This window comes from Microcebus murinus, chromosome 2, assembly GCF_040939455.1.
Source record: "Microcebus murinus isolate Inina chromosome 2, M.murinus_Inina_mat1.0, whole genome shotgun sequence".
NCBI lineage: Eukaryota > Metazoa > Chordata > Mammalia > Primates > Cheirogaleidae > Microcebus > Microcebus murinus.
The window spans coordinates 67,216,543-67,243,370 of record NC_134105.1 but is presented as its reverse complement, the minus strand read 5'-3'; the positions used below and the strand labels follow the sequence as shown (position 1 = coordinate 67,243,370).

The 26,828-nt window shown below is 33.5% G+C and overlaps 1 protein-coding gene across 2 annotated transcripts in view; it reads right to left on the bottom strand.

Moving 5' to 3' along the window:
- The window catches only part of PRKACB (protein kinase cAMP-activated catalytic subunit beta), a 121,981-nt gene that overhangs the window by 71,384 nt on the left and 23,769 nt on the right, over positions 1–26,828 (bottom strand). The window contains exon 1 of one of the 2 annotated variants that reach the window (XM_020282671.2): positions 3,709–4,012. The exons of the other annotated variant lie outside the window; for it this stretch is intronic. Within the exon in view, the coding sequence (XP_020138260.1) occupies positions 3,709–3,898 (190 nt within the window). The 5' untranslated portion in view covers positions 3,899–4,012. Of the gene's footprint in view, positions 1–3,708; positions 4,013–26,828 lie in introns of those variants that run through there. 2 annotated transcript variants of the gene reach the window in all.

The following is a 26,828-nucleotide window of genomic DNA, read 5'->3' as shown; positions in this document are numbered from 1 at the left end:
CTGACTATCTGTTGCCACGTTCACTGTGGTGTCAAAAGTGTTCATTCTAATTAAGTGCCAGCAAAAACACAAAATGTATAGTAGCTATTTACATTTCTCTGTAGAACAACAAGCAAATTATTAAATAACTTATCCTAAATTATGCTAGTTAAAATTCTTTAGGCTCTTTTAACAAAGGTTGCATAATATTCTCTTCTAATCTAAAAAAATGCATTCGCTTCCTACTGTCTATTAGAATGCATGTCCAAAATTGTGAATATCTGATAGAAAACTTAAATATTAGATCCACAAACTACCTTTCTAGACAATATCTAAATCTTTTAAGTAAATTATAAATGTTCATATTTTCACATATTTGCACATGCTGTTTTAGAATAAAATAACCTTTTCCTCCTCCTCTGAGTCTCAAAATTCCATTCATTCTTCAATGTTCTTGAAGGTCCTTATCTTCTCTTTAGCAGTATTTTTTATTACATTTAGCTAGCACAGCAAGCTACTTACATACTTTTAAGCAACCATTTCATTATACCTTGAATGTTATGTTATGTTTGCTCTTCCTATTCTTGTTTTTGAGAGTAAGAACTAGATCTTATTTTCCTAGAAACTCTTTACTTACTATGATATAGTAAATACTCCAAAAAGGTTTACCAAATGAGTAGAAATTGACTACTACTAAGATGTTTATAGAAGAGTTGCAAATGAAAAAAGTACAAAAAGTACAAAAAGATAATGTGGAAAGTCTTCTAGCTTAGAAATTAAATGATATGGATTCATTCAGACTGACAAATAGGAAGTACATTGTCTAAAAGACTGTATGAACTTTAGAAAGGTAAAACTGACTAGATAAAGTGGTCTATTATAACCACTTTAGTTATCTAATTCTGCCTGAGGAAATCAATAATCATAATTGTTCATTTGTTCAATATAGTATTTAAATCTAAGATTCATTAATATGGTTTGTACCTACATGAAAAATAGCCTGTCAATTCATGGGAAAAGAGGACCGGTAAAGTGTTTGATGGTACCGACCTATTCACTCCTTAAAATGTTGCAGTTAGACATTTATTAAATGTATAATGTCAAACATTTAAAACACGCAAAACTTCAATCAAGTTCAGTACTATATAACTCAACACACCATTTATGATCTAAGGAAGATTTAAAAGCTAACCATAATAAAGTTTCTAGAAAGAGAACTTAATGAATGTCAATATTCTCATTCATTCTGAATCAGAACAAAAAGCAGAATTTCTCCATGCTTTTCTTTGAACTTCATGTACTTATATGTGCATGGAATTAGCTGTTACATATTTATGTTATCAAACAGGAATTCCTGTTACTTAATTTAGTAGTAAAAGATGAAACACCTGGAAACCAGTATGTGGCCTTTGTTCTGTATTTCTTCCTATTTATAATGTCACTGGAGAAGTAAGAAACTTGGATTGAAGCTTGTTACATTTCATATCTGCCCAAATTGGTAATCAGTCTTTACTCAATAGTTCATGAACCCAATTTTTAAAAAATTACATGTAGTTTCTGTCCTTAGTTGATTTCTTCAAATAGCACTTGTGGAACAAACATACTCAGAGTGTTTATCATCAGGAGATATTACATTTCTTTTTCTTGTCAAACAAGTCATGCAAGTAAACTGCCTTAAGTAGCTTTGAAGAATGTAGTTTGTATGAAAATTTTGTATAGTAAAAACTCCTTCCCTAACTCACTCTGCAAATGAATAAAAATTTGTGTTTTCACCACAAAAATAAAATTGAAATTTGGAAACAATACGATTCCTCTGTTTTTGCTCTATGAGTGTTTTTTCTCTTCTACATTAACACATTCCATAATAGGAAACTAGAGCTCAATGTTTACCATATTCATCCTTACATATAAAATTATTGTGTCTATTATTATATTTTTAGAATATGAAAGAGGAATAATTAATGAGCATTCAGTTATTCTTTAAGTATTTCTTACATCATACCTATTATTTGCAAGGCTACAAAGTTTGCTCCTAATATTATTTGTGTACAATGATCCTATTTGTTTTATTTTTTGACTTTACAATAAAGAAAAATGTTAATATTTTACATCTGTTTTTCCAAAAGAAATCATGGCTCATGATACTATTTTCCATTGCTAGATTTTAAAATGTGTTTCAGAAAGCATTCTAAATTCCATACATTTAAAAAATGCTTTGAGTCTAGTATAAATATAACTTTTAATTATTAAAAACCTATGACATTCATTCATTTGAGATACATTTACTAAACACTCACTATATGAGGAACAGGTATTAGTAAAACAGAAATTAATTCAATTCTGTCCTCATTCCTCATTTAACTTTAAAAGATCTTTGAAGTGCATAAAAATGATTTCTAAAAGAGCTTAGGACAATGCAGTTTAACTAAATAGGACAAGGAGAATAAATAACAGGCTTTCCTTACATGGTAAATTTTAATAATGTATCATTTTTTCAATATTCAGCAGTTCATTAATTTGAAGATACAAATATATATACATGCACACACTTATATGTTACATTCCTCATCCATCGATTTGCTTCTATAGAAAGATTAACTATAGTCAAAACCTTTTGAGTTAAAAAAGTTTTGCACAAACATATATTCTTCCTCAATTTCTTCCTAAAATAGGTTGAATATGGTTTAAAAAAAAAAAAGCTCCGATTCGGTAAAAAAAAATTCCAATAAGCTTCTACAGAACTATGAAAGTGCTGTATAAATCAAGAAGTAAATTTTGTAAACCATTTTTTCTTTTTGGTTAAGTTGAGTATTCTTCCTTAACTGCTATGCAATATATAAACAGAAAGAGGCAAACCCTAGGGCTATTTGATGATCAAACAAACACATCAAAAAGGTCAAGAGTTCCAAGGGTAATTCTATTGTTCCTTTAATCAGAGTGACAAAAATACCTTAAAGAGGGTCTAAGGTGAGGTATGTAATGGAGGTATTAATATTGCTTACACATGAAACTTATTTTGTAAAGTGCATGCCACCAAAAATGGTTCCAATATCACCATTTTAGCAAAGCAGTAAGCCCAAACATTTTAACATGCCTGGAAACAATGTGATGCATGCATAAACAATTCTTTCTCCCATTTTTAGTCATATGTATATATGACATAATATAATTATTAAAGCTTCTGATATTCAAAATGTTATAAATGTAACCCTTTACATAGAATAATGTTTTTATTTTAGAAATTCCTGCTTGTGTAACTTTCACACATACATTTAAAAATAAAAGGTGGAAAACAGACATTTAATTATAAGTTCAATACTGTTGTACCCCTTTCAAAGTTTAAAGCTTATAAATATAAGAAATTTAAAACAGTAAACAGATCATTGTTTCTAAAATTTTAGTATTTTTTAATATATAAGAACAATAACAAAAACAGTAACATATACTAGAAATGATGTCAGAATTTTTTAGAAAATTTTCTCACTGATACTGAACTTTGTCAAATATAAAACAACACAATGATAAAAAGCTACATGATTCAGCTCAACTTATAATCAAGTTTTTGTGGAATTCTTTCAACTTCATCTTGCAAAGTGTCCTGTTCAAATCACAAAAATATAAACGAAACAGGGTTCTTTATGTTTGATTCTAAAATGTCAATTACTATTGTAGCAGCTAGTTATAGTGTATCTGTTTTTGTAAAAACAAAAAACAACAAAAAAAACTTACTTGATCTGTCCCATATAGCAGCAGTATGTGCAGAGAAATGAAGGCTGTCATTTTCCAGAGCTGTTTTCTGATCATGTGCAGTACCTTTCGAATGTCTATGAAATAATCGGTTAGCAAAACCTTCCAATTTCTGAAGAGCAGTAGTTGTACCTGTATACTGGTTACAAGGTAGTTCTCTATAAGCTGCCATTCATGTGCATTTACACTTTACTGAAAGCAACTGCAAATATTTCCAGAAGGAGCTCAACAACTTCTTACACAGAAGCTAAGAGCTATGCATGTGTCAAACTTCCTGTTTGCAGGGTATTCAAACCACTACTGCTGCTCTGTTTCCTGTTAATATAAAACAGCACATTACTGAGCTTTTCTTAGCAAAACTCTTTTCATCTCAACTAGAGATGAGTATTTTAGAAACTTGCCATATCTGCCTATTTTAGTGTTTTAATATTAATATAGAAGTTGAGAACATTAAATATAAAGCTTTGTATAGTAGGCTGAAAATTTTTTTAAAAAGCAAAACTAGTTAAACATGTATTACAACCCTGTGCAAACAACTGAAGACCAGACTACCCTCCAAATATGTTAAAAAGAAAAATTATATTTTTCCAGGAAATCAACTAATATATAGATTTTATGAATTCTATGAGCAGTTAACATTTCATTAAAAACTGGTAGAAACTCTTATAAAACAAATTTATAACACATTTGTTATAACTTAAAAAAATCTGAAATAGCACCTTAAAAAACTGAATATTGTTAACTCACTGATTTAAGTCTGTATAGACACTCCAGAAACTTGGTATGTCAGTACTGCTTATCAAACTTTTAATCTGCTGCATGTGTCTGACTGTGAGCATTGTATTTTAAAACATGCTAAAATCTGAAAAAAGCAACAAAAGACAACATTTAATATTATATAAAATCAGCCATAGCAAGAAATTTCAAGTGAGAGAAAAAATTTCTTCTAGTTGGCTGAGACATGTTAATTTTAAAACATTAACACTGAGGACTACTGCATCAATGAAACCTTTGATTTAGTGGTCTTACTTAGAAACATCTCTTGATTAAAAGAAAATAAAATTTGCCATTATCAATTTGCAGGAAAAAAAGTAACTGGTGGCACTTAACAAGAATCTTGAGTACTTGCCTTTTGACACTAAATAAAGACAGAGAAATTTGTGTGGTTCTCTTTGGAAATGCTAAATAAGAGAGAGAAGCAAGGAAAGAAAGGGAGGGGAAGGGAATAAAAGGGAGGGGAAGGGAAGGAAAGGAAAAGAAAGAAGAAAAAAAAAGGAAAAGAAAAACAATCTTAAAAAAAAACTATCTAAAAAAATCTTAGTCCAGATTTCCTGCCAACTGTTTGATAAATACAATACATAGAAACAATAATGACAAATAGAATAGGAACAATCATGTAATCAAATTAGGACAACACACACACATATACAAGGCCACTAATGAAACCCGGACTAATGAATTTTGCCATGTAACAGCTCATTTGTCTATACTTTTTGTGTAGTACAATTAATATCAATCTAAACATACAACAGTATCTATTAGAAGAAATTTCTTAAATGTGTAGCTTTATGTATAAATATTACATGTGTATAATAATAGATCATTTGTTTATTTGACAGTGCCTTACACAAAACAGACTCTAAGTGTCTATAGTCCTTAGTAAACATTTGGAGAATACAGACTGACCCTGTATGGGGAAAAAGTGCATAAAATTCCTAAATTCCTTTGACTTGCTCTCCTGAGTGAAATTCAATTCATCTATAAGGCTCAGTACAAATGTCACCTCTTCTGTGAAGTCTTCCACATACTTTCTAGAAAAACAAACTGTTAACCTCCTCTGTTTTCACTGACTTTGCAATATTATGTTAAAATTTTCCGATTAAGAATTTGTTTCCCTAAATTGTGAGTTATTTTAATTCATAAATGCAACGCATGCATTACATACTCAATAAATATATGTTAAATGAAGAAAGTATTTGGTCATTTTTAACAACTTAAAAGTCTTTAAGTAGAATCATCAAATACTTGAAAATGCTTGAATTTTGTTTATAAATCTTTATAAATAATCCCATAAACACTAAATTGTTCATATATAGACAATAGTAATAGAAGTGTTATCATTGAACTCCTTTTTCTCTATATTCAGTTACTAAATTTTATTCATTCTTTGTGTTTCATTTTCACTCCGTGAAAAATGTAGATTTCTGAAATAAATTATTTTCTCCACTTCTAATTACCCTCCTTTAATCATTTATCTCTCTGACATATTAACCTCCCCAAAATTTTACTCATGGTATTTTCTTGCCAAATACACAAACTAATGCAAATATTTCAGCCTGACTATTCATTTTTAAAACATCTAACCAAACTTACTTATATTCAACATTGCTTAAGTACAGAAATTCAATATTTCTACCTAGATCGCTAAGGTTGATTTATTTAAAACAATGCATAAGATTTAAAACAAAATTACAATAGCAAAAAAAAGTAAGCTTCACTAAATGAGTATCTCAAAAATACTATATTTGAAATCTGTTCATTTTTTTTCAATAAAATTATTTCCATTTGTTTTAAATTCCTTATAGAAAATAGAATATTTAGACGTTAGAGCAATGTTTCTATATGAGGTCATGTGACCAGGAAACTGTTGCTATGGAAGTGCTTAGGCAATTTGATTTTTCTGAAGGGGGGGAGGAAGAAGAACTCTACTGGCATCTACTGCTAGAAAGAAAGAACTACAATTTTAACTAAAATTATGAATTCTTTATAATTCAAATTTAATTTTAAGAAGTAAATTGCTCGTTACTCTTCTTGATGTTATTTTCAGCATTTTAATTTGCCCTAAATATCTATCCATGTACCCAAAATTTGCCATAATGGCTTATCTTGCAGTTAAAAAATGTAAGATTTTAAAATTAGAGAGTAATCAACTTCATGAGGTTATAAAGTCTTTATTTTCTGCAATTTAGAAATTGTAGCAATTTTCAGAGTGAACCTGCTTTAATTGCCATAAGATACCACAAAACACTGGTTTGTTTTTTTATATATCTATGCATATATATATATATTTTGAGACAGAGTCTCCTTTTGTCACCTAGGCCAGAGTGTAATGGCTTGATTACAGCTCACTGCAACCTCAAACTCCTGATCGCTTTCAGCCAAAGTGATCCTCCTGCCTCAGCCTTCTGCGTAACTAGGACTGCAGATGTGTGTCACTATGTCTGGCTAATTTTTTTTTTTTTTGATTTTTTGTAGAGATGGGGTCTCAATATATTGCCCAGGCTGATATCAAACTCCTGGCCTAAGTGCCCCTCCTGCCTCGGCCTCCCAAAGTGCTAGGAGTACAGGTGCAAGCCAGTACATCCTATTTCTTGTATTTAATAACAGTAATGACACATTTGCCAAATCCTTTATAACATAAAAGTGATTTGTACTGTAAAAGCATTGTGAAATTATTGTAAGGCTCATGAGATTCTTATTAATAAGCATAAAATAAGCAGCACAGGTAGTATTAACCCTATTTTAAGATGCAAACATAAACTTACAACCATTAAGTGATTTGCTCAAAGTCATCTGGATCTAACTGCTAGATTAGGGCTTCTTGTTTTGCAGGAGACTGACTATTATAAAAAGTAAACATCTCTGGTGGTCTAGTGGTTAGGATTCGAAACAGAAAAAGGAAAAGATTAAAAAATTTTTTAAAGTATATAAATTAAAAAATATTTAAAATAAAATAAAATGAGTAAACACTTTTTCAAATGCAGTATTTTTCTAACAAAGGTAGGGAAGCAGAAGTAAAAGAACAGTGGTGGGGTAAGACTGGTTCTTGGATAGACTGTCCAGAGTCTGAGAATCTGCTGTGAGAATGTTTTCATTCAAATGGTCAACTACACGCGTCCAGTTTCACTGTCCATGTTTGTTTATAATCATGTTTGTGCCCAGTAGAACTATGCATTTTAGAGTTTGAAGGTTAAAGAAAACCATGAAAGCATATTTAATATGTAAATGATGTGTTTGCTCCATGTGGAGGACAAGTGACATGACTCTGACCCCTGTTATTCAAATAAAGGTTTTAGGGTAATAGTTTTGCCTTTTCCAGAATGTTGTATAAATGGATTCATACACTATGTAACCTTTTAAGACTGGCGTCTTTCATTTAGCATAGTATAGCAATTGAGATTTATCTGTGTGTGCATTTTAGTAGTTCACTCATTTTTGTTGCTGAATAGTATTCCGTTGCATGGATTTACCATGATTTAAATATCCACTCACAATAGGATTGCTTTTGCAACTTTGTCAAAAATCCATTTGACTGGCCAGGTGCAGTGGCTCACGCCTGTAATCCCAGCTACTTGGGAGGCTGAGGCTTGAGGATCGCTTGAGCTCAGGGATTCAAGGCTGCAGTGAGCTTTGATCATGCCACCTTACTCCAGCCTGAGTGACAGAGTGAGAACCCCTCTCAAGAAAAAAAAGAATATATATATATATATATATATATATATATATATATTGGTGATAGGTTGTGTGGGCCTACTTCTGAACTTTCTATTCTCTTCCATTGACCTATCTATGTGCCAATTCTTTCACTAATACTATACTATCTTGGTTAATGTAGCTTTCTAGTAAGTCTTAAATCTGATAGTGTAAATTCTCTGTTTTTTTTCTTTTTTATAAGCTGTTTTGTCTATTATAGTTCCTTTACTTTCCCATGTAAAGTTTAAAATCAATTTGTCTATGTCTTCACAAATAATCTTGCTAAGATTTTATTGTGATTATTTATTGAGAGAAATGACATTTTAACTATGTTGATTCTTTCAATCCATAATCATAGTATGTCTCTCCATTTCCTTGGGTCTTTGATTTCTTTCATCAGTGTTTCATAGTTTCCAGTGTACATATGTCACACATATTTCATTTGATTTATACCTAAATATTTTTTAAATTGCACATATTATAAATGATACTTTAAAGAATGTTTTACAATTTTTCAGTGCTACTATATGGAAATACAACTTATTGTTATATATTAATGTTGTATACTGCAACCTTGCTAAACTCAAGTTTTAGAAGCTTTTTTTTTCCTTTTTGTAGATTTCTTGGGATTTTGTACATAGGTGATAATCTCATCTTTGAACAGAAACAGTTTTTTTTTAATTTTTGTCTTTCTAATCTGATGCTTTTTATTGATTTGTCTTGCAAATTTGGATTGGTTAAGACTTCCAGTACAATGTTAACCAAGAGTGTGAGGGTGAACATTCTTATTCCAAGTCTTAGGAAGAAAGCATTTAGTTTTTTGTCATTAACTATTATATTAGTTGCATACTTTTTTTGTTGCTGTTTTTTGGCAGATAGTCCTCATTGAGATAAGAAAGGAAGTTTCCCTTTTATTCCAGGGTAGCTGAAAGATTTAATCTTGGAGGAATTTTAAATTTTACCTAATGTTTTTCAGCTTCTATTGATATGATCATGTGGTTTTACTTCTTTATTCTGCTAATATGCTGGGTTACATTGGTTAATTTTCAAATAATGAACCAGGCTTGAATTCCCAGGATAAACACCTCTTGGCTTTGGTATATTTTATTTATGTATTATTAAATATACTGCTGGATTCAATTTACTAGTATTTTATTGAGGAATTTTGTGTTTATGTTCACAAGAGATATTGCTTTGTGGTTTTATTTTCATGTACTATCTTTGCATGATTTTGGTAGCAGGTTAAGGCTGGCCTCATAAAATAAGTTTAGAAGAATATTGTTTTCTATTTTTTAGAAGAGATTGTGAGACTTGGTATCATTTCTTCCTTAATGTTTAGCAGAATTTACCAGTAAAACTATCTAGGACAGTTTTCTTTTTGGGAAGATTACAAATACTATTATAATACAATTTGTTCAACAGACATAAGGCCTATCGAGTTATCTATTTTATCTTAAATGAGTATTGGTAGTTTGTGTCTTTCAAGAAATGGTCTATTTTCCACTAAGTTGTCAAATTTACGTGAATAAAGTTGTTTCTAATATTCCCTTATTGCCCCTTTAAAGTCTATGGCATTTATAATCCACAATACTACATTATTTATTTTACTGCTCAAATTATTCCAACATTGACCATTGGAAACACTTTCAACTGCCCCCGTGTCCCTCTGATATATGCCCATCATTGTGTGTGTGCACATGCATGTGTGCATGCCTGTGTTTGAACACTTCCTCACCCTTAAGCACTATAAGATGCCCCAAGCTCACCTTGTGTATTTCCTGCCCCAGTCCTAGAATCAGCCATTTCTCCAAGGAGCCCTAGTTTGTTTTACTGGAGAATGGTATTAGAAATCAAGATCTGAGAACTGGGTATCTTGTTGCTACTGAGGTTGCTGCTCCTAGGCCCTCTTAGCTGAGAATGCAAGCACACTAACATTTGCATATTCCCTTATCCATAAGTATTTCTATTGTAACCATCTGTGTCTATGAGCTAACCATGAGTTCATCCTGTTGTCTCCAGCTCTAGTGCATTACTGCATGATTCCTTCTAACTGCTTCCCCTTGCTTATCTGTAAATTCCCACTCCTCTAGCAAGAAACCTGGCTCCCATCATCCACCATCCATTTACCTACTTACTCAATTTCAGTGTACACATATAGCAATATCAGAATTGTTAAGCTCGGAGGTTAACAAATTTATCCCTGTAGGAAATAACTTTATCAACTAGAGTACACTACTTATTAGTTTCTTTTGCCTTTAGTTTTTACAGACTCCATGTATTCCAAAGTAACTTAAGTCAATATCTTTTATCCCCATTTGCTTGAGTAGGTTGTTTCATACATTTATAATACAGTTAGATTGTTTTGTCACATTTTGCATTCCATCCTGGAATCCACCAACCTTCCAAATGATTTTTTTAGAATCTTTTAAAAATATAATTCAATAATATTCTGTTGTATGGATGTATCATAGTTTATCCATTTGCCTACTGAAGGACACCTTGGTTGTTTCCAGTTTGGGGCAATTATGAATAAAACTGCTGTAAGCATTCATGTGTAGATTTTTATGTGGCCATAATTTTTAAATCAATTGGGTAAATACCTGGGAGTGTGATTGCTGGATTGTATGGTAAGACTATATTAAACTTTATAAGAAATTGCCAAACTGTCTTGCAAAGTGGCTGTACTGTATTCATTATCACCAGAAATGAGTTTCTGTTGCTCTGCATCCTTGTCACCAACTAGCAGTCAGCTGTGTGTGTATGTTTTTAGCCATTCTAATAAGTGTATAGTAGAAGCTCATTATTGTGTTTTTTTGGTTTTTTTTTTGAGACAGAGTCTCGCTTTGTTGTCCAGGCTAGAGTGAGTGCCGTGGCGTCAGCCTAGCTCACAGCAACCTCAAACTCCTGGGCTCGAGCGATCCTTCTGCCTCAGCCTCCCGAGTAGCTGGGACTACAGACATGCGCCACCATGCCCGGCTAATTTTTTTTATATATATATCAGTTGGCCAATTAATTTCTTTATATTTATAGTAGAGACGGGGTCTCGCTCTTGCTCAGGCTGGTTTTGAACTCCTGACCTTGAGCAATCCGCCCGCCTCAGCCTCCCAGAGAGCTAGGATTACAGGCGTGAGCCACCGCGCCCGGCTAGAATTGAATTTTAATTGGCAGACTTCACCAGTGAATCCATCTTGTCCTGATGTTTTATTTTTTTTTTTGGAAATTATTGATTATAATTTTTAAATTATTCATTTAATTTTTAATAGCTATAAACCTATTCAGATTCATTTCTACTTGTGTGTTTTGATAGTGTGTAGGAATTAGTCCATTTCATTTAAATTATCATATTTGTGGGCATACAATGTTTCATCGTAGTGTTCCTTTATCTTTCTAATGCCCGGGGTACTGAAGTGAAGATCTATCTTTCATTTCTGATATTGGTAATTTGTATCTTCTTATTTTCCTTCTTAGGTTAGCTAGAAGTTTGTCAATTTATTGATTTTTTTTTAAATAACAAACTTTTGGAGGCTGGGCACAATGGTTCATCCCTGTAATCCTAGCACTATGGGAGGCGAAGGTGGGAGGATGGCTTGAGGCCAGTAGTTCGAGATCAGCCTGAGCAACATAGCAAGACCTCATCTCTACAAAAATAGAAATATTAGCTGGGTATGGTGGCATGCAACTATAGGCCCAGCTACTCAAGAGGCTGAGGCAGGAACACTGTTTGAGCCCAGGAGATTTTGAGGTTGTGGTGAGCCATGATGACATCACTGCACTCTAGCTCAGCAGCTGAGGCAACAGAGTGAGACACTGTCTCAAAAAAAGACACCAAACTTTTGGTTTTGTTGATTTTCTTGTTGTTTCCCTCTTTTCAATTTCAATGATTTCTACACTAATTTTTATTATTTCTTTTCTTTTGCCTGCCTTGGGCTTAAATTGCTCTTCTTTCTCTAGTTTCCCAAAGTAGAACCTTAAGTTAGTGATTTTAGATCCTTCTTCTTTTCTAGTATATGAATTTAAGGTTATAAATTTCCCTCTAAGCACTGCCTTTGCTAAGTTGCAAAAATTTTGATGAATTGTATTTTGGCTATCATTTAGCTTAAAATATTTTAACATTTCTCTTGAGACTTCTTTGGCACACATGTTACTTAGAAGTGTGTTCTTTAATTAATTTCCAAATACAGATTGTCCAGCTTTCTTTCTGTTATTGAGTTCTAGTTTAATTCCACTGTGGTCTGAGAACATACTTTGCATGATTAGTATTTTTAAAATTTTGTTAAGGTGTGGCTTATAGCTCAGAATGTAGTCTATCTTGGTAATTACTCCATATAAGCTGGAAAAAATATATATTTTGCTGTTGTTGAATGGAATATTCTACAAATGTCAATTCAATCAATCAGTTCAGGTCAACTATATACTTACTGATTTTCTACTTCCTTAATCTATACCAATTATTAAAAGAGGAGTGTCAAAGTCTTCCACTATAACATTGGATTTGTCTGTTTCTCCTTTCAGTTCTATCAGCTTTTGCTTCATGTATTTTGACACTGTGTTAAGTGCATATATTTGGGATTGATAAATCTTCTTGGAGAACTGATAGCCAAATAATTATGTAGTGCCCATTTTATTCCTGATACTTTTTATTGCTCTAAAGTCTGCTTTTCCTGAAATTAATATAGCCACTCCAGCTTATTTTTGGTTAGTGATAGCATGGTACACTTTCCTCCATTTCTTTTTTACCTGTCTAATTCTTTATATTTAAAATGAGTTTCATAGAGACAGTACATAACTGAGTCCTGCCTTTTTTTTTTTGTTTGAGTTTTGTTTTTTATCCACTCTGACAATCTCTGTGTTTCAATTGTTGTGTTTACACCATTCACATTTAAGACTATTGACATAGTTAGATTAACATTCACCACATTATAAATGTTTTTCCTCATTGCATTTTTTCTTTCCTTTTCCCCTATTTTTCTGGTTTTAATCAAACATTTTATATGATTCCACTTAATCTCCTCTTATCAATCATACCTCTTTTTAGAAATTTTTGTTAGAGCTTGTCCTACAGTTTTCAATGAACATTTTAAATTAATATAAGTCCACTTTCAAATAGTACTATATTGTTTGCCTTGTAGCACAGGTGCTTTATAACACAGTATTCCCAAATCTTTTCTCTCATCCCTGTGACATTGCTGTCATTCATTTCACTTGTCCATATGTTGTCATCACCCAGTACATTGTTACTATTATGACTTTAGACAGTTATATTTTAGATCAGTGAAAAAATTTTTTAAAAGATTGTATTTTACCTTCATTTTTTTTCTAATTATTTTCCTTTTTTTTTTTTTTTTTTTGAGACAGAGTCTCTCTTTCTTGCCTAGGCTAGAGTGAGTGCCGTGGCGTCAGCCTAGCTCACAGCAACCTCAAACTCCTGGGCTCAAGCTATCCTCCTGCCTCAGCCTCCCGAGTAGCTGGGACTACAGGCACAAGCCACCATGCCCGGCTGATTTTATATATATATTAGTTGGCCAATTAATTTCTTTCTATTTTTATGGTAGAGACGGGGTCTCGCTCAGGCTGGTTTTGAACTCCTGACCTTGAGCAATCCGCCCGCCTCGGCCTCCCAGAGTGCTAGGATTACAGGCGTGAGCCACAGCGCCCGGCCTGTCCTTCACTCTTGAAAGATAATTTCACTGGATGTGTATTATAATTTTAGGTCAATGCTTTTTTTTCTTCTTTCAACTCTTTAAATATTTCACTTCACTCTCTTCTTGCTTGCATGGTGATGAGAAGTCTACTGTAATTCTTATTTTGTTTCTCTATAGGTGAGGTCTTTTCTCTCCCTCCCCCTCTGGCTTCTCTCAAGATTTTTTCTTAGTCTTTGGTTTTCTGCAATTTGAATATGATGTGCATGGTCTAGCTATTTTGGAACTTATTTTGCTTGATATTGTCTGAGGCTCCTGGACCTGTGTTTTGAAATCTGTCATGAATTTTGTAACATTCTTGGCTATTACTTCAAATATGTCCTTTGCTCCTTTTTTCTTCCTTCTCCTTCTGGTATTCCAATTATGAATATGTTACATTTTTTAAAATTATTCCACAATTCTTGGATGTTCTTTGTTTGTTTTTTCATTCTTTTTTCTATTTCAGTTTAGAAAATTCCTATTGACCTGTCTTCAACATCACTGATTCTATACTCAACTGTGTCCATTCTCTTGATTGATGCCTATCAAATCATTGATGCCTATCAAAAGCATTCTTCTTTCTATTACAGTGTTTTTTATATCTAGCATTTCCATTTGATTCTTTCTTAGTTTCTGCTTACATTACCCATGTGCTCTTGCATGCTGTCTACTTTTTCCATTAGAGTTTTTAACATGTTCATCATAGCTATTTTATATTCCTTAACTGATAATTCCAACATCTGTAATACATGAGTCTGGTTCCGATGCTTGCTTTGTCTCTTCAGGGTATTTTTTCTTGCCTTTAGGTATGCCTTTAATTGTTTTTTTGTAAGTTTGCTATGTTGCATTGGGTAAAAGGAACAGAGGTAAATTTACTGTGTGGATTTGTTAATCTGGCAAGGAGGTGAGCTGTGTTTAATGTTTGCTATAAGTGTCAGAAGCTTCATGTTCTGCTGGTATCCTCGTTTTTGTCCCCTCCATTGACTTTGGGCTTGTGTCAGTAGTCCTCCTCAGAGAAGAGTCGTTCTGCAGATTTCAATATACTTCACTTTTCACAGACAATTTCGAATTAAAAGTGACCACTTCAAGGGAAATTTATAAGCTTTACCAATATTTGATTTACTTTCAACTCTTCTCCCTTTTTATTTTAGTTGTTATACATCGAAAACTCCACCGATGTTGTAACTTTTTATTTCTACCATCATACATATTTTAATGAACCTAAGAGGAGAAAAATAGTCTATTATATTTAACCAGATATTTATCATTTCTGTTGTTTTTTTCTAAATTTATCTCTAGTATCATTTCTCTTCTGCCCAAATAACTTTCTTTAGCATTTCTTTTAAAGCAGGACTACAGGTGATGAATTATCTTTGGTTTCTAAACCAAAGATAATTCATCACCTGTAGTCCTGATAATTTGATTATTAGAAACCTAATAATTTTATTATTTGTTTCTAATAATTTGATGTGGTCTTCTTAGGGTTCACTGAGCTTCTTGAATCTCAGCCATTACAGCTTCAATTTTTTTATTTCTGCATCAATTGCTTTCCTCTTCCTCTGTGATTTCAATGACCTGTATGTTAGGCATTTTTATATTGTCTGGCAGATTCCTAAATCTCCATTCCCTTTTTTAAAAAACATGGTTTTCCTATTGTTTACAATAGAAAATTTCTTCTGATCTTCTGTTCTAATTCACTGACTCTTTTTTGATGTCATTTCCATTCTCTCTCACGGTTTTAGGTACCTGTGTGGTCACTGTAGCTGTCACCACTGCCACAGGAGTGCAGTGTCAGGAGTGTGTCTTGCCTCCAAGTAGGACCAGAAGAAAAACAAACAAATGGGTTTTCTCTCATTTTTTTCTTTCCTGAAGGGGATTTCCTTACAGGTTCTCTCATCATAAAATGAGGACTTTTGGGGGGAGCATTTTCTGCCTGAATCCATCACACAGTTTTGGGATTCAAGCTGCCTTGAGTCTAAGCTGGGAGATGTGGGAGGGAATTTTTTAATGCAGGAAATTCACTACTTTTAGCTGTCTCTTTTCTAGTTTTGATTTTCCTTCCCAATCTGCCTGCTATCTTTACTTTTCAAAATCCTCCCATAGCTACTTTCTGTATTCTGTTCAAGATTTTAGGTGTAATCAGTGGGAGAGACAGTTCTATTTTAATTGGAATGAGAAGCCAATCTAATCACTTTTGATTTTAATAATTTAATAACAGATCTAGAAATAAAAGTTTTAAAAAATGAAGCCTGATTTTCAATATGCTCCATCTTGATCTCAGTGTGAAATCAACACACATTTCTCAATAAATCCACAATAAAGCTTCAGTACTTTTTTCACAGCACTTTGTGTGACAAAAAGTTCTGTGCACACACTTCTATAAAAAAGGTAATTTTTATATAAAATTTATTGATTATTACTAATAACAAAGATGGTGCCATTATTAATGTGGAGTTGTCAGTTTCACGCTTGGCAAACTGATATACTTTTAAATATATAAATAAATTTTCACAATCACACTATATATTTTTCATCCTTGGACTCTATAATGCCTAAAATAATGAACAGTAATAAATATCCAAGCGTAGTAAACCAAAAAAGTTTACAATCTTGGTAAATATTAAGAGATAAGATAATACAAGATACAAAAACAATATCTTACTATTCCATATCACAAGAGAAATGGAAATTTATTGAATCTTAGCAAAATTTAATATAAGAAGATCCACTGCATGTTCTACTAGTCCTCTAGAAATAAGTATGTTTAAAGTGAAGCAACTTGAAACTCTACACAGGGCTTGTTTTCCAAAGAAAAAGTATTGTTTAGAGGAGCAAAATTATAAGCCCTACCCATATGTGTTGTAAAACTGTTTTGAAAAGTGAAACTTGTGAATAGAAATGTAGTACCCAAGTCACAACCCACTTAAAACTTGTAACAAATACAGATAAATAAAAAAAAAAAAAAGATTCAAATGCTCAAAACATATGTTCTACAGCAAAAGATAAGTATTTTCTAATATTTCTTTCAAGAATTTAAATTGCTTTTATTTAGATGTCTGAGTCTGGAGTACACTCTCCAATATGGTAGTCACTACTGACATGTGGTTATTTAAATCAAAATTAAATAAAATGAAAATTTAGTTATCCAGTCACACTGGAGTCCAAGTGCTCCTAATGGGTACTTTCTAGACAGTGCAAATATAAATATTTCCATCAGTAGAGGAAGTTTACTGGACAGAACTGGATAGTAGATACATCCATAATTTTGTGGAAGCATAGTTCCTGTGACAGCTACAGGCTAGAACTCTGTTATCTCTTTTTTTTTTTTATGCCTATAGTGAAAAAAATTTCAAATCATTTTCTATTTTTTTAAATGAATTTATTTTAAATTTCCCATTTATAAGTACTTTTTAGAGCTACTGTATATTATTATTTATTCTAACTTGTGATTTCATCAAGGTATACATTTGATTCAGGGTTTATTCAGGAGATACAAAATTATGTTAAAAAATGTAATAACAGGCCGGGCGCTGTGGCTCACGCCTGTAATCCTAGCTCTTGGGAGGCCGAGGCGGGCGGATTGCTCAAGGTCAGGAGTTCAAAACCAGCCTGAGGCCGGGCGCTGTGGCTCACGCCTGTAATCCTAGCTCTTGGGAGGCCGAGGCGGGCGGATTGCTCGAGGTCAGGAGTTCAAAACCAGCCTGAGCGAGACCCCGTCTCTACTATAAATAGAAAGAAATTAATTGGCCAACTGATATATATATATAAAAAAATTAGCCGGGCATGGTGGCGCATGCCTGTAGTCCCAGCTACCCGGGAGGCTGAGGCAGAAGGATCACTCGAGCCCAGGAGTTTGAGGTTGCTGTGAGCTAGGCTGACGCCACGGCACTCACTCTAGCCTGGGCAACAAAGTGAGACTCTGTCTCAAAAAAAAAAAAAAAAAAAAAAAAAAAAAAAAAAAAAATGTAATAACAGATAGCTGCCTGATAAATATTTACCCAGGATCAAAAGAGGTAAGGTGAAAAAAGTTGTTGAAGGTTGTATTATCTTGGCTGATTATCTACTTGATGACTGAATAATGGCAGGTATATTGATAATATTAATAAAACTGCTAATAGATATTGCTTCTCTTAAAATAGTTCTGAATAGATAATTTGAAGAGAATAATGTAGATGGGAAGAACTGTGGAGGCTGGTAGTCAAGGCACTTATTTCTATGACTTAACTGGTACCTTGCACACTGAATATTTTAAAGAACCTAGTACTTGTTTTGCTGATAGATACATTTTTGCCATGGTTTTATCTGTTACTTCTATAATCTTTGGTTTTCTCTTCCACAGAACAAGATCATTAATAACTTCCCTGCTATATTACTGCTTTTGTGTGTGGCTCAAATAAGAAAATATAACTGAAATTGCTTTGTAACCTGTAAATATTACAAAAGTGCCAACTAGGGACGGGCGCGGTGGCTCACGCCTGTAATCCTAGCACTCTGGGAGGCCGAGGCGGGTGGATTGCTCGAGGTCGGGAGTTTGAAACCAGCCTGAGCGAGACCCCGTTTCTACTAAAAATAGAAAGAAATTAATTGACCAACTAAAAGTATATATACAAAAAATTAGCCGGGCATGGTGGCGCATGCCTGTAGTCCCAGCTACTCGGGAGGCTGAGGCAGGAGGATCGCTTGAGCCCAGGAGTTTGAGGCTGCTGTGAGCTAGGCTGATGCCATGGCACTCACCCTAGCCTGGGCAACAAAAGTGAGACTCTGTCTCAAAAAAAAAAAAAAAAAAGTAAAAAAAAAAAAAGTGCCAACTAGTATTACATGAACATATCTAATTAATAACTATTAAATAGTTAATAGTTAATAACTATTAACTATAACTATTGATATAGCTATCAATTATTTAAATTAAAGAAAATCAAAATGTATTTCAATTTTTTTTAGTCTAACCACACTGGAAGCATGCAAACAGCCTAATTGTTCAAACAGGACTTTAAAAAATTATTCTTTTGTAATATTTTACGGATGTGGCACAACAGCCAATTTATGCAATTTGGACAGAATGCTATAGAATTGAATGAAGAATTCCAGTGACATCAAAGCAATATTGTCCTTAAAGCATGGACGGTGTCAATTCTGTGTGTTCCATACTGTCTATTATATCTTGTATGCCAAAATATCTTTTTTTTTAATTGTCCTTTTTTGTAGCTAAGGTATATACAAGTATAGAATAGATTAGATTTTAAGCAATTCTGGACAAAGAGGTTTTTTGTACATAATTAAAACTTTGCAAATAGGTTTTCTTTAAATAAAAAATTCCCATTACACATATATTTATCCTTAATAAAATCTTATAAGAAATATTATATTTTCTTCAAAATATAAAATATATTCACTGGTAGTACTTTTATTTTTTTTATTTTTATTTTTTTTATTTTTAGACCTACTCTTCCTGAAGGATTCTGGTAGTACTTTTAAAACAAACAACTAACTATTCAGATAGGAAAATAGTCAATACAGACAATTCAACATCTTATTAAAATAATTTCTCAAATGTCAGAATCTAACAGAAAATAAGAACTAAATTTGTTGTCAATAGCTGTCAAAAATATAATTAAAAAAACTTATAAAATTCTCATTCATGTCATAGTCAGACACAGTAAAATAGCTTAGTAATACACCAGAAATAATCAAACTTTACTTGTTCTGAACTTAGGCTGTTTACCTAATTAAAGACAACTATTAGTAATACCAGCAGGTAAATTAACTTCATTCTTCTTTTCTGGAAAAATATATTTTTAATACTGATATAGTGGAATCTATCTCCTGCAGTGTTGATTAGAACAGCATATTTGTTTTATTTTTGTTCTTCCTTCCAACAAATAAGAGCTTTAGAATGCCTTGCTCAATGTCTTGCAGGTGTTTTTAAGGGGCAAGGGGAAATGAGCATGTTTACTAATGATATGTTTAAATCACTGATACAGCTATTTTCAGATTTTATTTGATAGCTTATTGTTTTTTAATTGTCCAATTTAGCAACTTATGTTACTCTTTGGTTTTCCTCCCTTACTTATCTTCATCTCAAGTACAAATGTACAAGTTAACATAGAGGAATTTATTCCATTGCTTTACAGCCATTCAAATAGGACATATTAGTCATATCTTGAATGAGTAAAATTCTACTCATGAATATTTTATTTCTTGGAACAGTGGCAGACATCTTCAAAAATTAATTGGCTCTCTTAATTTTTCAAAAAATGTTTTTGATATTGTTATAATGAGCTCATTTAGAGGCTTAAGTTACATAAGTTCCAAAAAATTTAATGCGTTCCAATGGACCTTGATATTTATTTTTGTACCTAATCAACAATTGCAGAAAGAGAGCATATCCAACCACCTACAAATATGTACCAAGTATCTACAATGTCCAATGATTGAATTGTAGAGAATATTAAAAAATTATGTAAGAGAAATTTTTACAAGTAAAGTAAAATCCAGTAATGTTTATGTAATAACTCAAGATTTATATGACATGTCATCAAATATGTAACTGTAGAATAGAGGCAAATTTTTCTACATAATTAACTTGTTATGACTCAAGATATCAATTTGTTAACAAAATATTCCTAATGATACAGTAACACAAAAATGTTCATGAAATACTTTTCACATACCAAGAAACTTCAGCCACTCCATCTACATGAAAGACTCCACAGCAAATGTAAATACAAAGTTTGACCATTTTAAAAGCCTAGCATCCGGCCGGGCGCTGTGGCTCACGCCTGTAATCCTAGCTCTTGGGAGGCCGAGGCGGGCGGATTGCTCAAGGTCAGGAGTTCAAAACCAGCCTGAGCAAGAGCGAGACCCCGTCTCTACTATAAATAGAAAGAAATTAATTGGCCAACTGATATATATATAAAAAAATTAGCCGGGCATGGTGGCGCATGCCTGTAGTCCCAGCTACCCGGGAGGCTGAGGCAGAAGGATCACTTGAGCCCAGGAGTTTGAGGTTGCTGTGAGCTAGGCTGACACCACGGCACTCACTCTAGCCTGGGCAACAAAGCGAGACTCTGTCTCAAAAAAAAAAAAAAAAAAAAAAAAAAAGCCTAGCATCCCTGACTAGTAGTATTTTCTGCTTAAGGGACTTTAAAGTCCCAAAAGACCATGAAGAGCAGAAAGGGGAGTTCAGAGTATACTAGGTATTGAGGAAAATGGAATGGCATATGTGAAATTTAAGAAGTATCTTGGGGTATAGATAGGATTTAGATCAGAAAAAAATAACAAGGGCAACTCAAGAAGATGAAACTACGTGAAGGAAGGCTCTGAGGAGAGAATAATTATGATTCCAGCAGAACAAAGAAAAAGCCCTGTGAAGAACAGAATATATGTTGGCAAGTAATAAAGAAGCCTGTATTTGTCAAATGGGGCCAGACTATGATTCTCTATGAACCAATCACTCCTTTGAGGCCTTCCCTGAAACACTCTACTCTCCCAATTCGTTCTCCTTTGTGGATTGAGAAATGTAAAGAAATAAGTAAGAGAAGATATACAGAAGGTAATTTGTGGGGAGAGGTCTGTTTCATATAGGGTGGTCTAAAAACATCTGAGAAACATGACTTAGAGTTGTCAAGACCTGAAAGTATAAAGAAAAAGAACAACTCAAGGAATGATGGAAGAGGAGTACACCAAGCAGAGAGAAAGTGAATTAAAGACCCTAAGACAGAAATGAGGCAGAAACAGTATAACTACTGGGAGGAGAATGGATTGGGAAATTTTCTCTGTAGGTGGAGGATAAGAATAAAAACAGAAAATAACTTCTCAAATGTCAATTAAAGATTACTGCAGGAGTCCAGGCAACAGATAAATAGTAAATATATCCTCCTCTCAGTTCTGACTATGAGTCTTAAGTATGCATATCAAAGGTCACAGTCTCCCTGTACTTTCTCTTCTTTTCAAACTCCCAATGTCTTGGTTCCAACTCTCATCATATTTGTCATATTACTAAATTACAGTCATATTTCTAAAATACAACCCTAACTATGTCATTCCCAAAACACAAACTCAAGTGGCTTCCCATGGCCTACAAAGTCCAAACCCATAGCCTAGTCATAAGGACCTTCAAAAAGCTTAAGCAGCCTTTCATTTAGTTCCATTTCATTCACTTATATCTTAAACAATAATACTACTAACTTAACTACCATTTCTTGAGTACAACATGCCCTTTCCTAACTCTGTGTGTTTGCATATACTGCAGTTTCCCACTTTGGTTCAAAACCAGGCTTGACAGGTAACTGGTTTCTGATAAACAGAATGCTGCCCCCATCAGTTCCATCTACTCCCTGGAACCTGTATATATGTCTTAACACACAGGTGAAGGGACTCTGCAGATGTAATTAAATCTACTAATTAGTGACCTTAAAATAGGTCATATTAAAAAAAAATCACACATTTCACCTTTGCTCATAATTACAATTGTAGAAGCCTACTCTTCTCCACTTAAAGTGTAGCTCAATGCTATTTGTTCTAGCTCCTAAAATATAATACCCATGTTATTATACTGACCATACTGTAACAATTATGTTTGTACTTCTAACTCTTCCTGTGAGGTTCTCACATCATTTTCTACCTCTTGAATCTAACATAACGGTGATCATAGAGTAAACATTCAGTAAATGTTTTTGAATTGACTAATTTCTTCAAGACACCATGGCTCTTTTATGAGACAGTTTTAGGTATCTCAATTCAAAGATGAGTCACAGACAGAAATAGAAGGCCTTTGTTAGGCCCAGTATATCACATATATTTCTACACTACTTTAGAGGGTTATGCGTTTCCAATATCTTATAATGTCTCTGTTGTAATTTAATATTGGATGTAAAACTGTAAGAAAATATAAAACTTAGTACCTCAAATATTTTGGAACCAATTTGCTTATAAAATATATTAGACTACATAATATATTCTAAACATTGTAAGATTGATGATGATAATAATGCTAACTTATATGTCAGGCATTGTTCTAGGTTTTTTTTACATGAAGTAAATAACACATTAATTCCTTCCAACAACCTACCTTTAGACTGGGCATTATTATCCTATTTTCCAGAGGCACAAAGAGGTTAAGTGTGTTGCAAAAGGTTATAAAATTGCAACATTCTATAAAGTATTTTATTTTCATTTCTTTTCCTTACCTACCTCCAAGAAGTATATCAAACTATTTTAAATTACATTTTCAAAAGTTTTAAGCCTTTCCCAAAATCTTTTTTTGGAATAAATGGAAATACACTGAAGTGTCAAAAAACCAGAGAGATAAATTGCTAAGATTTTGTTCAGTTCTTTGTCATGCATATGGTCTCTCCATTTATTTTAGAGCTCTGCTAAGTGATTACTGAACCCATTAGTTTCTGTATAAGGATTTGGCAGTGATTTCAGTAACTTTCATTTCTAGATCACTCTCTAAATAATTTTCTTATTGCAACCACGATAGACAACTAACAAAGTTGATATAGTTTTAATATCAAGTAATATGTGAAGAAACTTTAACATAGTGGAAAAGTAGTTATAACTTCATTCTCTAGGAGAAACAACTCCACACATTATAATGTGGTATCCACTTCCAATCAATTCTAATACACACATATTAAAACTAAGAAATAAATACTAGCTTAAGGCAGAAGGACTACAATATAGCTTAAACTGATCCCATTTGAAATTACCCACGCCACCTAATAATTGATCTGGTGCCAACCATTGCAGGAACAATTAGATGACACTTAGCTCATAAGTACTATAAGCTATGGAGTCAGCCAGAAGGTGGCAGAAGGGGGCTATTTAGGCTTCACATATATATCCAAAAAAATATTTTATTGTCATTACCTTAAATTTTGGCAGTCTCTGATTTGATTCTCAGCTTGACTGTTGTTGGTATATAGGAATGCTACTGATTTGTGTACATTGATTTTGTAACCTGAGACTTAGCTGAATTTATTTATCAATTCCAGGAGTCTCTTGGCAGAATCTTTGGAGTTAGCTAGATATAACATCGTATCATTAGCAAAGAGCCATAGTTTGACCTCCTCTCTCCCCATTTGGATACTCTTAATTTCCTTTTCTTGCCTGACTACTCTGGCTAGGACTTCCAGCATTATGTTGAAAAAAAGTGGTGACAGTGGGGATCATTTTTTTGTTCCAGTTCTGAGTGAGAATGCTCTCAATTTTTCCCTGTTCAGTATGATGTTGGCTGTGGGTTTGTTGTGCATGGCTTTTATAATTTTGATATCTGGTCCATCTATGCCTTTTTGTTAAGAGTTTTTATCATAAAAGGGTACTGAATTTTGTCAAATGCTTTTTCTGCATCTATTGAGATAACCACACAACCTTTATTTTTGCATCTGCTTATGTGGGGAACCACATTTATAGATTTATCTGTGTTGAAGCATCCTTGAGATGAAGCACACTTGGTTGTGGTGGATTATTTTTTTGATGTGCTGCCGAGTTTGGTTTGCCAGGATTTTGTTGAGAATTTTTGCATCTATATTCGTAAGGGATATTGGTCTATAGTTTTCTTTTTTTGTTGTGTCTTTTCCTGGCTTTGGTATCAAGGTGACACTAGCGTCATAGAATGAGTTGGGGAGGATTCCTTCCTATACCTTTCAAAATAGGTACAAAGAAAATAAAACATCTAGGAATATGTTTAACCAAGGAGGTGAAAGATCTCTATAAAGAGAACTATGATTCACTGAGGAAGGAAATTGCAGATGATGTAAACAAATGGAAAAATATATCATGCTCATGGATTGGCAGAATCAACATTGTTAAAATGTCCATACTACCCAGAGTGATTTACAGATTCAATATAATCCCCATTAAAATACCAGTGTCACTTTTGCAGATCTAGAAAAAGTAATCCTTTGCTTCATTTGGAATCAGGAAAGAGCCCAAATAGCCAGAGCAACCTTAAGCAAAAGGAACATATCTGGAGGCATCACTTTACCAGCTTTAAGCTACACTACAAGGCTATAGTAACCAAAATAGTATGCTACTGGCACTAAAAGAGAGACATAGACCAATGAATCAGAACCCAGATATGAAACCATCCACATACTGCCTCTGATCTTTGACAAAGTAGACAGCAATATACACTGGGGAAAAGAATCTCTATTCAATAAATGGTGCTGGGGAAATTGGGTAGCCGCACGTAGAAGACTGACACAGGATCCCTATCTCTCACCATTCACAAAAATTAATTCAAGATGGATAACAGACTTAAATTTAAAACATGAAATCATAAGAATTCTAGAAGAAAATGTTGGAAACATTCTTCTAGATATTGGCCTAGGTAAAGAATTTATGAAGAAGATCCCCAGGGCAACCACCACCACAACAATAATATTAATAAATAAGTGGGACTTGATTAAATTAAAAAGCTTCTGCACAGCCAAGAAAACAGTCAACAGAGCAAGTAGACAACCTATAGAACGGGAGAAAATATTCACATGCTATTCATCCAATAAAGGGCTAATACCTAGAATCTACAGACAACTCAAGCAAATCAGCAAGAAAAAAAATCAAACAACCCCCTAAAATGTGGGCAAAGACATGAACAGAAGCTTTTTAAAAGAAGATAGACTAATGGCCAATAAACATATGAATAAATGCTCAGTGTCACTAACCCTGAGAAAGATGCATATCAAAATCACAAAGAGATAGCACCTAACTCCAGTGAGAATGGCTTTTATCAAAAAGTCCCCAAATGATAGATGCTGGTGGGGACATGGAGAGAAAAGAACACTTACACACTGTTGGCAGGAGTGCAAAATAGTGCAACCTCTATGGTAAATAGTATAGAGATTCCTCAAAGAGCTAAAAGTAGACCTACCATTTGATCCAGCAATTCCACTACTGGGTATTTACCCAAAGGAAAAAGAGTCATTTTATCAAAAAGACACTTGCACTAAAATGTTTATTGCAGCACAATTCACAATTACAAAGATGTGGAATCAACCCAAATGTCCATCAATTCATGAGTGATTAGTAAATTGTGGTATATGTACACCATGGAATACTGCCCAGCCATTAAAAAAAAAGAATTAATACCTTTTGCAACAATCTAGATAGAACTGGAGACCATTCTCCTAAGTATAGTAAGAATGGAAAAACGAATACCACATATACTCACTATTAAATTGTAACTAACCTGATTTACAATGCATACATGTATCAAAATATCACTCTGTATCCCATAAATATGTACAATTATTACTTGTCAACTAAAAGGGAAAAAAAAGCAGTGGTTCTTATTTGCTCTGTGGGGTTGGGCAGATGATAGAATTTTTCTGTATTTCAGTTCCCTCACTTGTGTTTCAGTTGTCTATGGTATGTAACAAAAATCTCAACTTAGTGCTAAAACCACCAGATTTTGCTCACAATTTTTTGGTTCAAGAATTTGGACAAGGCACAACAGGAATTGTTTATCTCTGTTCCACAGTATCTCGGGTCCAGGCTGAGTGGCTGAACAGCTCGGGGATGGGTGGAACAGCTCAACTGAGGTCCTACATCTGGCCTCTCACTTCTCACTGTTTGCTGAGTTACTCTCTCATCTGGCTTCACTGGAAGGCTGGGCTAACTGAAAGGTCCCAGACATATTCACTCATGTGTCTAGTGCCTAGGTGTAGACAAGTGAGTGACCTCCCTTTCAATTTCTCTCTTTCCTTCTCTCTCTCTGTCTCTCTCCTCCTAGTGGCTAGTTGGGCTTCTAACAGCATGCTGGTCTCAGAACAGTCAGACTTCTTACATAGCAGTTGGCTTCTAAGAGAGCAGAGGCTATCTGTCAACTCTCTCAAAGTCACACGCCTGTAGCTGATCCAGCATCACAACCACCACATTTTATTGCTTAAAGCCCACATTCAAAGCAGTGAATACTATGCTCCAATGGAAAGGGTGGTTAAGAATGTG